General features: G+C 46.4%; 1 protein-coding gene across 1 annotated transcript in view; it reads right to left on the reverse strand.

Annotated features, from left to right (window-relative positions):
* TEX11 (testis expressed 11) overlaps nucleotides 1–14005 on the reverse strand; it is a gene marked incomplete at both ends in the record, with an annotated part of 435711 nt that overhangs the window by 81843 nt on the left and 339863 nt on the right. Inside the window, 2 exons of the mRNA XM_081081640.1 lie at nucleotides 5472–5528; nucleotides 12406–12491. Of these exons, the coding sequence (XP_080937766.1) occupies nucleotides 5472–5528; nucleotides 12406–12491 (143 nt within the window). The remainder of the gene's footprint in view (nucleotides 1–5471; nucleotides 5529–12405; nucleotides 12492–14005) is intronic.

The raw sequence follows: 14005 nt of genomic DNA on the forward strand, positions 1-14005 counted from the left end.
TCCGGGCCTTCCCCTCGCAGGTTTCCTCCTTGGGTCAGTTGCAAACTTCACCAAGACACCGAAGCAACTCTGCCCTGGTAGTTCTACACCGGCCCCTGCCCGGGCCCGGCCGGGCACTCTTCCTTGAGGTCTCTGGGTCCACAGTCTGAGCTCAGGGAGGTCACCTAGAGCCCTTTCCCTCTGGACAGGTGGGGCAGGGGGGCTAGCTTAAAGAGCTGGAGGAAGATGGCAGAGTAAGAGTTGGTATGAAACAGCGCCTGCTTAGCCAGACTTCCTAAGCTCCCCACCGGGCCCAGGCTGGGCCCCTTCCCCACAGCAGGAGGATCCCAGCTGAGGTCCCCTCCCTGCACCCAGCGCTCTCCTCCCTGTTCTACCACTGGGGGAAGGGAGCAGCTCACCTGCTCTGGACCCTGCCAACCGGGCAGGCTGAGGCACAGGCATTGAAGCCTAGGGTGCTGGTGGCTGCGAGCCTTCTCCCTCTCCCTGAAGCGTGGGGCGGGGTTGCAGCAGGTCACAGCTGCCCCTGGGCACCATGCATGGAGACACCACTCTCCACTGAGCCACTGTCTGCCTAGCACCTGTGGGGGTTGGGGTGGCCTCGGGTTCCCACTGGCCCCACTGAAGCTAGACTCGGCTTGGCCGGCCACTCCCACCGCCAGAGGGCTGCGCATGCCCCATGGGCCTCATGACCCTCATGAATCCCCGTGGTCTGGCCATCCAATCCCAGGAAGTGGCCATCCTGATCGCCATGGCTCACTCCCCCATGCAGTTGGGCCTGCCCAGCAAGCATGTAGGCAGGAGCTGTCCTCTCAGGGGAAGGAGGAGGGGTGCGGGACAGGGAAGAAGTGGGGAACTTGGAGGTGTAAACACAGCCCCCCACCCCACCTCATGCTGGCCCCTCGTGCTGCATTCCCTAACCCCTGGGTGCCCCTGCCCAGCACTGTGCTCTGGGGCCTGGGGTGGGGGTGAGGGACTTGGAGTTGCGACCTGAAGGCAGCCCTCCCTGGCTTGGAATCGCAGTGGTCAATCAGGGAGGGATGTGGGGTGCCAAATTCCACCTCTCTCTCTCTTCTTCTTCTTTATTTTAATTAATTTTTTTTTTAATTTTTGAAGGGAGACTTACTCATCCACATATATATGTGCACAACTAGCCGAACTATGTGTCAATGCAATGCCTTTTTAAAAATATATCTCTACTAGAGGCCTGGTGCACGAATTCATGCATGGGTGGGGTTCCTTGGCCTAGCCAGCAATCAGGGCTGATCGGGGCCATCTTGCCCAGTCCCAATTGGGGCAGGCCGGCTGGGGGTTGGGACCACAGGAAGTTGGCTGGGCATGGGAGGTTGGCTGTGGAAGCACACTGACCACCAGGGGGCAGCTCCTGCATTAAGCATCTGCCCCCTGGTGGTCAATGCACATCATAGCGACAGGTCATTTGGTTGACCGGTCATAACGGTCACTTAGGCTTTTATATATATAGATTGATTTCAGAGAAGAAGGAAAAGGGAGAGAGAGACAGAAACATCAATGATGAGAGACAATCATTGACCAGCTGCCTTGCACGCCCCCCACCAAGGATCGAGCCCGCAACCTGGACATATGCCCTTGATGGGAATTGAACCTGGGACCCTTCAGTATGCCGGCCAACGCTCTATCCACTGAGCCAAACCAGCTAGGGCTGCAATGCCTTTTTAAAAAATCTAAGACAGTCTCTCTCTCTTCTCTCTCTCTCTCTCTCTCTCTCTCTCTCTCTCTCTCTCTCTCCCTCTCTCTTTCTTCCTCAGAGGGCCCCATGTCCCCAGCGGGAGGGTGGGGCTCAGGCCTCGCTCACCATTGTATTGCTGCCCGCTCTGTTGCTGCTGAGGCGGCAGCGGCGGGGACTGCTGACCTGGCCCAGGCCCCTGGCCAGCCTCCTGCGCCTCGACCCCAAGCAGCAGCGGAGCTTCCAGCAGCCAAAGCAGCAGCAGTAGCCAGTGCACCAAGCACCTGAAGCCAGCTGGGGGGTGGCGGTGGTGGTGGCCAGAGTCCCAGCTCCCCTCTGCCACCAGCCCTGCTGGGAGTGCCAAGGCACAAAGTTCCCAGCTCCTGGCACCCGTGGCTGGGGACTTCTTAGGTGCCTCCTCCTCCTCACTGCCCACGCTTCATGAAGTGCAAATTTCCGCGGTGGTAGTGGCTGCAGGACACAGAACTGGAGACAAGGGAGCCGGCCGAGTGCGGCTTGGGCTCGACAGAGGGCACCGGTGCAGAGGAGATCTCCCCGGCAGCAGGGGAGCTGCAGCCCGCTGGGGAGATCTCCTCCGTGCCAGTGCCTTCCGTCAAGCCTGAGCCCCAGCCATGCTCGGCCCGCTCCCGTCTCCTGCTCTGTGTCCTGCAGCCACGGCCTCCGCAGAAACTTGCAATTCATGAAGTGCGGATAGTGGGGAGAGCCCGGGTAGCCTCAGCGCTCCAGGGTAGCATCCTGCCTTCCTGGCCCTGGGCTGGCTAGATCCTGGTGGGCGGGCGGGGCTCATGCTAAGGCAAGTGATACCTCCCATTCCCTGCCCGCCCCTGGATCGCACACAGAAGTGGGCCCCCTGTCTCCGGTGGGCAGGCGAGGGCTCCAGGGAGGCGATCCGCATCGCTTGCCTTAGCCCCCTGTTGGACACGGAGGCCTGGATGGCAGTTTGCGCAGTTCTACCCTGCCTTCAGTATGCAAAGTAGCCGCTATCTTTGTTGGTGGTTAACCACCATCTTAGTTGGCAGTTAATTTGCATATCACCCTGATTAGCCAATGAAAAGTGTAGCGGAGGTACGGTTAATTGCCCTTTTTGTCTTTTATTAGATTAGATACTGTGCTTTGAGAAAAGTAGCAGCTTTCTTAGGGATAAATATCAGAATTCTAGTTTATATAAAGTAACTTCTTACAGTAAATTTTATTAATTTGAATTTAAGCTGAGCTAAAGTTACCTTCTTCCCTATTTAATTCAGTGACTATATAAAATAATCTAGGAACTGTCCATTAATGAAAATAAATGATACAAATGTTGATGTGAAAAGGGGATATATGGTTTATTTAAGAGACAAAGTGCTTTTATAATTTTAGCACACAAATTTATTAATACTTAGGTAGATACTGCTAATTAAAAAAACCATAGGCTTGTTAGATGAGAAAGGAACTTTAGTAATTATCCAGTCTAGTTTAATTTAACAGGTGAAGAAAATAAAGCGTAGAAAAGTTAAATAAGTTGTTATTGCCTAAAGTCAACCGGAAGTTAGTGAAATAGTTGAAACTAGAATTCCATTCTGTCTCTTGCCACTGAATTAGGCTTTTTTAAAAAGTTAGTCCAATCAATTTGTTAAATCAGGTCCTGATCTCTACCTGAAACACTGCTAGCAAATGTTCTTTATTACTATATTTACTTGAAAACAATAAGTGTAGCCCTGAGCTGTGTTCTCAGTGGTTAGAGCGCCAGTCTCGGGTTCAATTCCCAGTCAAGGGCACATACCTAGTTTGCAGGTTCAATCCCTAGCCCATCGGGATGCGTGAGGGAAGCAACCAATCAATGTGTCTCTCTCACATATATATTTCCCTCTCTCTCTCCCTTCCCCTCTCTCTCTCTCTCTAAAAATCAATGGGAAAAAAAATCCTCAGTGAAAATTAACACACACACACACAAAGGGAAACAATAAGGGTATAAAGTTTTCTTTAATCTAAGTAGGTTTTAATGAGTGGGGTTTGACTGTTGTGTCACAATTACATGAGCTATGAAGCACTTGTAAGTCTAGTGATGAAAATTTTCTTTTAAAGAACAGCTACTCAATCATTTAAATAAATTGAGTGACTATTATGTGTCAAATACTATCTGAGGTTTCAGAGAATCAAGGAGCTCTTACAATCTAGTAACTATCAAAGTTTACTCAGTTTCCTTTTTTATTTTTAACATTTTCATTGAATTTACTTGGGTGACATTGTTTAATAAAATTATATAGCTTTCAGGTATACCATTTTATAATACACCATCTGTATATTGTACTGTGTGTTCACCACCCCATGTCAAGTCTCCTTCCATCACCATTTATCCCCGCCTATACCCTCTTCTATCTCCCCTCACGCCCCTTTCCCTTGGGTAATCACCATACCATTGTCTGTGTCTATGAGATTTTTTTAATCCCTTCACCTTTTTCACCCAGCTCCCCAACCCACTACTCTTCTAACAGCTGTCAGTCTGTTCTCTGTATATATGAGTGTTTATATTTTATTTGTTTCTTTTGTTCATTTAACCTTTTATTGTAGAACATTTCAAAGATGTTTATATGTTAACAGGTAAGTGAATCCCCATGTATCCATCACTCAGCTTCAATAATTATGAACTCATCATCAATCAATTCAATGATACCCTCCATCAACTCCTTCCCCTACCATATTATTCAGAAGCAAATTCCAGATATCACATCATTTCATCCATAAATATTTTAGGATGTGTCTAAAAAAGACAAGGATTCTTTTAAGAAACATAACCACACTACCATTATGTGCCTTAAAATTAATAAGTTCTTAATATCATCAAGTGTTTGGTCAATAATCAATTTTTCAATGATCTCAGTATATTTTTTGTGATTTGAGTTCCCTACTCATGGATTCATAGAGTCTGTACCAGTAAAGAGGCAAAACTTATATATGCTTGGGTAAAATTTGTACTATGATAAAAAGTTGTCATCAATCCAATATTATCTCAGTCACAGATATTTCTCAAACAATTTAGCTGAAAAAATATATTGTCTCCAGGTACAAATATATAAAGAAAAAGTGAAGTAGAGATACACAAAAAGTGGAGTTTTGTATGAGTAGAGAATGTAGACATGGGAATATTTCTCTGAAAGGTATCACTAATCAAAGTCTTAAATAGAGTTTTCTTTCAAATCATTAGGAGGTAGTGAATTTTGTAAATGAAAAATATTGGTGACCCAATTTTTCCACAAACTGTTAAGTTTTTGATATCTTATGCCATAGAAACTATGAGCAGAAAGATATTTGAATACTGAGCTGAGCTGATACAGAATCAGAATCAACAAGCCAACCAGGTTATATGTTTCTGTGGGAAAGTAAGGGATATGTCTATATATAAGTTTCCTGTAAATAAAGAAGAAAACAGATGCAATATCATAATGAAATCATAGCTAACATTGTTGAGGGTTTAGTAAGTGCCTGGCAGTCTTCTTCTAAGTGTTTTACATGTATTTACCCATCCAGTTATCACAGCAACCCCATAAAGTAGGTACTATTATTATTCCCATTGTACATATGGGGAAACAGAAGCTCAGGTCATACATCTATAAGTGGCAGAGCAAGGAGATAAAGCCAGGAAGACTGGCCCCAGAAGCTTATATTGATCTTACCCACTGTACTATACTTCTCTCAATATAAGGTTTATATTGAAAACTACTATAATTATTCTAATGGTGAATACATCATTTCTGTTGAAATAACTTACTTGTTTTCAGATTCTGGCATTTCAGAAACTTTTGGAACAAGAAGACGAAACAAACACCTGTATGATAAACATAAAAAGTGATGCTTAGGAAGAAACATGAAAAAGAATAAATACCAAGTTATTCGCCTTATTACCCCAGGAGGCAAAAGTGAGAAAAGAGAGGGTAAGGAGGAGATTAATTCTTTTTTATTTATAGACTAGAGGCCCGGTACACAAAAATTTGTGCACTCGGGTGGGAGGGGGGGTCCCTCAGCCCAGCCTGTGCCCTCTCGCAGTCTGGTACCGCTCGGGAGATAACGACCTGCTGGCTTAGGCCTGCTCCCAGGTGGCAGAGGGCAGGCCCAATCCCTTGGTGCAGCCCCTGGTCTGGCTCAGAACAGGGCCGATTGGGGAGTTGGGGCGCCGCCCCCTGTCACACTCAAGGCAGGGTCGACGGGGAGGTTGCGGCGCCACCCCCTGTCACGCACAGAGCAGGGCCCATCAGGGGGTTGGGGAGCTCCTCCCTGTCACCCACAGAGCAGGGTCGATCAGGGGGTTGGGGCGCCGCCACTGTCACACTCAGGGCAGGGCCGATGGGGAGGTTATGGCTCTACCCCGTCACACACAGAGCAGGGCCCGTGGGGGGGCGGGTTTGGGGCGCCGCACCCTGTCACACACAGAGCCGCAGGGTGAGCAGGGGGTTGGGGAGCTCCCCCCTATCAGGCACAGCGCAGGGCTGATCAGGGGGTTGGGGCGCTTTCCCCTGTCAGAAACAGAGCAGGGCGGATAGGGAGGTTGTGGCCCTGACCCCTGTCACACAAAGAGCCGCAGGACGATCAGGGGGTTTGGGTGCTGCCCCCTGTCACACTGATCCCGGTGCCGGGAGGCCTCTCAGCTCCGCTGATCCCAGTGCTGGGAGGCATATTACCCTTTTACTATATAGGATAGAGGCCTGGTGCACAGGTGGGGGCCGGCTGGTTTGCCCTGAAGGGTGTCCTGGATCAAGGTGGGGGTCCCCACTGGGGTGCCTGGCCAGCCTGGGTGAGGGGATGATGGCTGTTTGCAGCTGGTCACACACCCTTCAGGGTGGGGGTTCCCACGGGGGGGCCTGGCCAGTCTGGGTGAGGGGCTGAGGTCTGTTTTCAGGCTGGCAGGTGACTGAAGCTCCCAACTGCTTTTTTTTCTTTTTTTTCTTTTTTTATTCTGGGCCACCTTTAGCTCTGGCTCCAGCTCTGAGGCCTCTGCTGCTGAAAGCAGGTATCTGGTTTGTTTGGGTTCTACAATCGAAACACTGTATCAGCTCCAGCTCTGAGATCCCGGCGGGCTGAAAGCAGGTTTCTGGGGTTTTGTTTAGCTTCTATATTTGTTAACAATGTTTCAAACTGCAAGCTCAGAGGCCGGCAAGGCAGGCGGGGAACGTTGGAGTCCTCCGTCACTGAAGCAAGGAAGCCTCCTGTTCGCTTCAAGCTGCCTGGCTGCCGGCCACCATCTTGGCTGGCAGTTAATTTTCATATCTCGCTGATTAGCCAATGGGAAGGGTAGCGGACGTACGCTAATTACCAAGTTTCTTTTTTATTAGATAGGATCTTTGTATTGTTTTAATGGTTGTAATGAAAACATACCAATTTGTAATTTTGGAAGAGTAATTTAAATAAAAAATTTGAAAAGTGATGCTTATGAAAAATTCTTAAATACTTCCACAGTTTATAGAATTACCCCAAATCATTTTCTAGAACATTAAGTATGGTATACAAGTCTTTATATTAAGGAACCTGAAACTGGCCATTGGGTTCCATATAAATTAGAATGACTATTCTTTGAAGGGATCTGGTAGTATAATGACAAACCAACAAAATAAGGTCAATTTATAAAGTTTCAAACCCTAATTTTTTTTAAAATATATTTTATTGATTTTTTACAGAGAGGAAGGGAGAGAGATAGAGTTAGAAACATCGATGAGAGAGAAACATCGATCAGCTGCCTCCTGCACATCTCCTACTGGGGATATGCCCGCACCCAGGTACATGCCCTGGACCGGAATCGAACCTGGGACCTTTCAGTCTTCAGGCCAACGCTCTATCCACTGAGTCAAACCGGTTTCGGCACAAACCTTAATTTTAAAAAAAAAATACGATCTATCCTGAATGATTTCATATATTTATCTGCCTGAAGGCATATAGGTATCTCAAGACTCCTTCTGATACTTTTATTTCTGTGATTCCTTTTCCTTTTGGAAGTGTGGCCTCAGGCAGAGTTGCCCAACAGGAGAACCACTATATTTCTCACTGACATATTCTCAGTCACATCATTAGGAGTTACCATGTCCTAACCTCAATTTCCTCTGCCTCACTATTGTATGTAAAAGTTCCCTTTTGATAACCATTTTTTCATCATAAAAAGAGAGAAGGGGGAAAATCAGGTTCAACTGATATCTTTTTTTTTTTTTTTTCACTTTAAGATCCGTATCATATATCCAATGGCACTTTATACAGAAATAGAAAACAAATCCTAAAATTTTTATGGAACCACAAACGATCCTGAATAGCCAAAGCAATCTTGAGAAGGAGCAAAGCTAAAGGGCTCACACATCCTGACTTCAAATTATACTATGAAGCTATAGTAATCAAAACAGTATGGTACTGGCATAAAAATAGTCATATAACAATGTAATAAAATAGGGAGCCCAGAAATAAGCCCATGTATATACAATCAAGTAATACTGGTCAAGGGAACAAAGAATGCAAAATAGAGAAAAGAGGTTTTTCAGTAAATGATGTTGGGAAAACTGGGTATTCATATGCAAAAGCATGAAACTGAACCCCATATCTTGCATTACTTATAAAAAATTAACTTGAAATGAATTAAAGACTTAAAAATAAGACCTGAAACCATAAAACTCTTAGAAGAAAACACAGGGAAAGAGTTCCTTGACAATGATTTTTAAATATGACACCCAAAGCATGAACAACAAAAGCAAAAATAAATAAGTGGGACTTCTTCAAACTAAAAAGCTTCTGTACAGCAAAAAAGGAGAAAAAAAAAACTATCAACAAAATGAAAAGCTTCACCAGTGTTGCTCAGTGGTTGAGCATCAATCTATGAACAAAGAGGTCAGGGTTTGATTCCCGGTCAGGGCACATGCCTGGGTTGTGGGCTCTTTCCCCAGTGGGGTGTGTGCAGGAGGCAGCCAGTCAATGATTCTCTCTCATCATTGATGTTTCTAACTCTCTCCCTCTCATTTCCTCTCTGAAATCAATAAAAATATTTTAAAAATAACAAAATGAAAAGGCAACCTACACAATGGAAAAAATATTTTCAAACCATCCTATCTAATAAAAGAGAAACATGGTAATTAGCCATACCTCTGCTACCCTTCCCATTGGCTAATCAGTGAGATATGCAAATTAACTGCCAGCCAAGATGGCTGCGGGCAGCCAGGCAGCTTGAAGCGAACAGGAGGCTTCCTTGCTTCAGTGACAGAGGAAGCTACTGTTCCCCGCCTGCCTTGCCGACCTCTGAGCATGCAGTTTGAAACATTGTTACAAATATAGAAGCTAAACAAAACCCCAGAAACCTGCTTTCAGCCAGCCGGGATCTCAGAGCTGGAGTTGAAACAGTGTTTCGATTATAGAACCCAAACAAACCAGATACCTGCTTTCAGCAGCCGAGGCCTCAGAGCTGAAGCCAAGCCTCAGAGCTAAAGCTGGCCCAGAATTAAAAAAAATAAATAAAAGGAGCAGTTGGGAGCTTCAGTCACCCGCCAGCCTGAAAACAGCCCTCAGCCCCTCACCCAGGCTGGCCAGGCACCCAAGCGGGACCCCCACCCTGATCCAGGACACCCTTCAGGGCAAACCAGCTGGCCCCCACCCGTGCACCAGGCCTCTATCCTATGTAGTAAAAGGGTAATATGCCTCCCAGCACCGGAATCAGCGGAGCCGCGAGGCCTCCCGGCACCGGGATCACTGTGACAGGGGGCAGCGCCCAAACCCCCTGATTGCCCTGCGGCTCTCTGTGTGACAGGGGGCGGGGCCACACCCTCCCTATTGGCCCTGCTCTGTTCGTGACAGGGGAAAGCACCCCAACCCCAAGATCGGCCCTCCTCTGTGCCTGATAGGGGGGAGCTCCCCAACCCCCTGATCGCCTTGCGGCTCTGTGAGTGACAGGGGGGAGCTCCTCAACCCCCTGATAGGCCCTGCTCTGTGCGTCACAGGGGGGAGCTCCCCAACCCCCTGATGGGCCCTGCTCTGTGCGTGACAGGGGGGAGCTCCCCAACCCCCTGATGGGCCCTGCTCTGTGCGTGACAGGGTACTGAGCCCCAACCCCCCTGATCGGCCCTGCTCTGTGAGTGACAGGGGGCAGCGCCCAAACCCCCGATTGGCCCTGCTCTGTGCGTTACAGGGAGTGGAGCCACAACCTCCCCATCGACCCTGCCTTGAGTGTGACAGGGGGCGGTGCCCCAACCCCCCAATAGGCCCTACCCTGATCGTGACTTGGGGTGGCATCACAACCTTCCGATCTGCCCTGCTCTGTGCATGACAGGGGGCGGCGCCCCAACTCCCCAATCAGCCCTGCTCTGAGCCCGACCAGGGGCTGCACCAAGGGATTGGGCCGGCCCTCTGCCACCTGGGAGCGGGCCTTAGCTAGCAGGTCGTTATCTCCTGAGGGGTCCCGGACTGCGAGAGGGCACAGGCCGGCTTGAGGGCCCCTCCCTCCCCTCCCCGAGTGCACAAATTTTTGTGCACTGGGCCTCTAGTATATAATAAAGAGGTAATATGAAAATTGACCATCATGCTTTCACACAAGTTGGACACCCCCATGTGGTCACAAGATGGCCACTAGAAGATGGCTGGCAGGGGAGGGCTGTTGAGGGGCAACCAGGCCAGCAGGGGAGGGAGGGCAGTTGGGGGCGATCAGACCAGCAGGAGAGGGCAGTTGTGGGCACCGGGCTGGCAGGGGAGGGCATTTGTGGGTGACCGGTCCTGCATGGGAGGTAGGGCAGTTGGGGGGACCAGGCTTGCAGGGGATAGTAGTTAGGGGCAACCAGGCCAGCAAGGAAGGGCAGTTAGAGGTGACCAGGCTGGCAGGGGAGGGCAGTTGGTGGGGACCAGGCCTGCAGGGGAGGGCAGTTAGGGGCAACCAGGCTGGCAGGGGAGGGCAGTTGGGGGCGACCAGGCCAGCAGGGGAGCAGTTAGGTGTCAATCAGGCTGGCAGGGGAGTGGTTAGGGGGTGATCAGGCTGGCAGACAGAAGTGTTAGGGGCAATCAGGCAGGCAGGCAGGCAGGCAGGTGAGCGGTTGGGAGCCAGCAGTCCCAGATTTTGAGAGGGATGTCTGACTGCCCTAAACCGGCAGTTGGACATTCCCCGAGGGGTCCCAGATTGGAGAGGGTGCAGCCTGTGCTGAGCGACCCCCCCCCAAATGCACAATTTCATGCACCAGTCCTCTAGTATATCTAATAAGGAGTTAAAATTCAAAATATATAAGAAACTCATTTGACTCAATACCAAAACAAACAAAAAACCCAACCAATCTGTTTTGAAAGTTGGCAAAGGACCTGAATATTTTTTCAAAGAAGACATACAGGTGACCAATAGTTATGTGAAAAGATTCTCAACATCACTAATAATCAGAGAAATGCAAATCAAAACCACAACAAGATATCACCTCAAGCCTATTACACTGGCTATCATAAAAAAGACAATAGATAACGTGTTTGTGGGGATGTGGAGAACAGGGAACCTTTGTATACTGTTAGTGGGATTATAAATTGGTAAAGCCACTATGGAAAAACAGTTAAAGAGGTTCCTCAAAAATAAAAAATATAACTAACATGTGATCCAGAAAACCCACTTCTGGGTATATACCCAAAGGAAAGAAAATCGCTACCTCAAAGAAATATCTGCACTCCCATGTTCACTACAGCATTCTTCAAAATAGTCAAGATATGAAAACAATCTAAGTGTCTGCATGAATGAATAAAGCAAAATGGTATGCACACCCAGAGACACACATTTCACAAAGGACTATCATTCAGCCATATTAATGAAAAAAAATCCTGACTTTTTAAACAATATGAATGGACATTATGCTAAGTAAAATTAGTCAGGCAGAGAAAGACAAATACTGTATTATCACACTTACATGAGGGATGTGAAAAAAAGCACCAAATAAATAAAAACTGAGTATAATGGTGGTTGCCAGGGGCTGAGGAGGGAAATGGGGAGATGTTGGTCAAAGGCTACAAACTTCCACTTATAGGATGAATAAGTTCTAGGGAACTAATGTACAGCACAGTGACTATAGTTAACAATAATGTATGATATATTTGAAAGTTGCCAAGAAAGTAAATCTTCAATGTTCTCACCACGCACACAAAAAAATTGCAGTTTTCTGAGGGGATGGATGTGTTAACTAACCTTATTGTGCTAACCATTTCACAATATAAACATGTATCAAATCATAAGGTTGCATACCTTAAACTTACACATTGTTATTTGTCAATTATATCTCAACTAGAGGCCCAGTGCACGAATTCAAGCATGGGTGGGGTCCCTTGGCCTGCCAGGCAATGGGGGCCATCTTGTCGAGTCCCTATTGGGGCCAATTGGGACTGGCCAGCAGGAGGGAGAGACCATGGGAGGTTGGCTGGCCATGGGAAGTTGGCTGTGGGAGCACACTGACCACCAGGGAGCAGCTCCTGCATTGAGCGTCTACCCCCTGGTGGTCAGTGCGCATCATAGCGACTGGTCGACTGGTCATTCAGTTGTTCAGTCATTCAGTTGCTTAGGCTTTTATATATATATATATAAAGCTGGAAACAATTTTAAGTACAAAACAGCTGTATAGTAGGCACTGACACAGCCTGACCCAATCAGCACTATTTCAGCAAAGTTTATAGACCAAGAGTAAGATTAACAGAGGAAATCCTTTCCGAACCATAGGATATGGATTACTTACTTTAAAGCTGTAAAGATTTGTTCTGGGTCTTCTGAATATTGAGATAAATATTCTAAAGCTTTTTCTCCCGCAATTTGTTGTCCATTCTAAAAAGGATAAATATGTTAAATTACATCTCAAAGTAATATTTACAAAATGTTATCTATATACCTATCCATTAAGGACAAGAAAAAAATTTAAACTTGTTCATGTTGTATTCTCAAAAGAGCTACTTTGCAAGATGGTAGAATGAAGATACAACTCATTGATGAAAACAGAACAGGTTCATATTGGCCTGAGAAATCCACACGTCCTTATCCAGCAACACTAACATTGCCAACCTTGAATCCATTAGGATTAATCTTATTATGCTCTTTATTCCTGTTTTCTTTCTTTCTTTTTTTTTTTAACAGTAACCAAAGAACCCCAAACTCTCAGGTCATGCTCGTTTTTTAGTATCCTGATCTCCATAAGGCTTTGTAAATACCTTATTTTGCCTTCTTTTTTCCATTTCTCCCTAATTCCTTCAATCCTTCCATATATTCTCTGAAATTCAGTCCATTATTTACAACTTTTTCATATTCTCAGTCAAGGATGGGACTAGGGTGAGCCAGGTGGTATAAATGAGGCTCTCAGGATGTAAAATTTAAGGAGGCACTCACTTTCAGAGTCATGTAAGGACCAACTCTGCACTTGCATGATCCTAGGAGTGAGTGCTTCTTTAGGTTCCTCCCTCATTCCCTCATCTTAGTTTTGTATCCTGTTCTGTTCCATGTATTATACTTTTGGACCATCTCCTACCTTTCTAACTCACTCTCTTTATTACTCCAGCAATCCTTCAACTGCACTAAGACCTTCAATCCATTGATGCTACTAATTTTTCATGGTCCCTCATCCCCTTGATGTCCTCCTCTGTACCTAGTTTAAATTCCATGATAATTAATTATAATCATTCCTTGTTTTCCTGCCCCTCTTTGGCTTCATTGTATTCTTCTGGAAAAACGACAAGCCTTGTTAAATACAACTTTCTACTGACTATTGTACCTGCATCCATGCAGCAGAAAGTGGCTGGATAAAAACCCATACAACTATTTGCTTTACTTAAAAACTTCATCAAATGATCCTTAATACTACTGGGCAACCAAACCACACTGCCTTTGTCATTCATTTTCTTGCTTTTCTGGATGATTAGTTTACACCGTATTCTCTTCTCTTTACCTGCAACTCCTCTTTTCCCATTCTCATTCTCAGGTGATGATCTTTTTCCTATTTCACTGAGAAAACTGAAGCAGTCAGGAAAAGAACTTCCATGATTCCCACTACCACATCTACTCACACCCCAGGAACCATACCACATACTCTGTCTTCTCAACTGCTATCATAGATGAATTATCCATGTTTCTTCCTAAAGCCAACCTCTAAACTTATACAATTGTGCCAATCACCTCTTGCTGGTTTAAGGACATTGCTCTAATAATTCTCCCTTTTCTCTCACATTGTCAACTTTTTGTTCTCTTACTGGGTCATTCCAGTTAGGATATAAACATTTTCATTCATCCCATCTCAAACAAACAAGCCTCTTGATCATACTTCTCTCATCCTGATCTCCATAGGCCTAATT

The sequence above is a fragment of the Myotis nattereri genome, assembly GCF_964212035.1.
Source record: "Myotis nattereri genome assembly, chromosome: X".
NCBI classification, from domain to species: domain Eukaryota; kingdom Metazoa; phylum Chordata; class Mammalia; order Chiroptera; family Vespertilionidae; genus Myotis; species Myotis nattereri.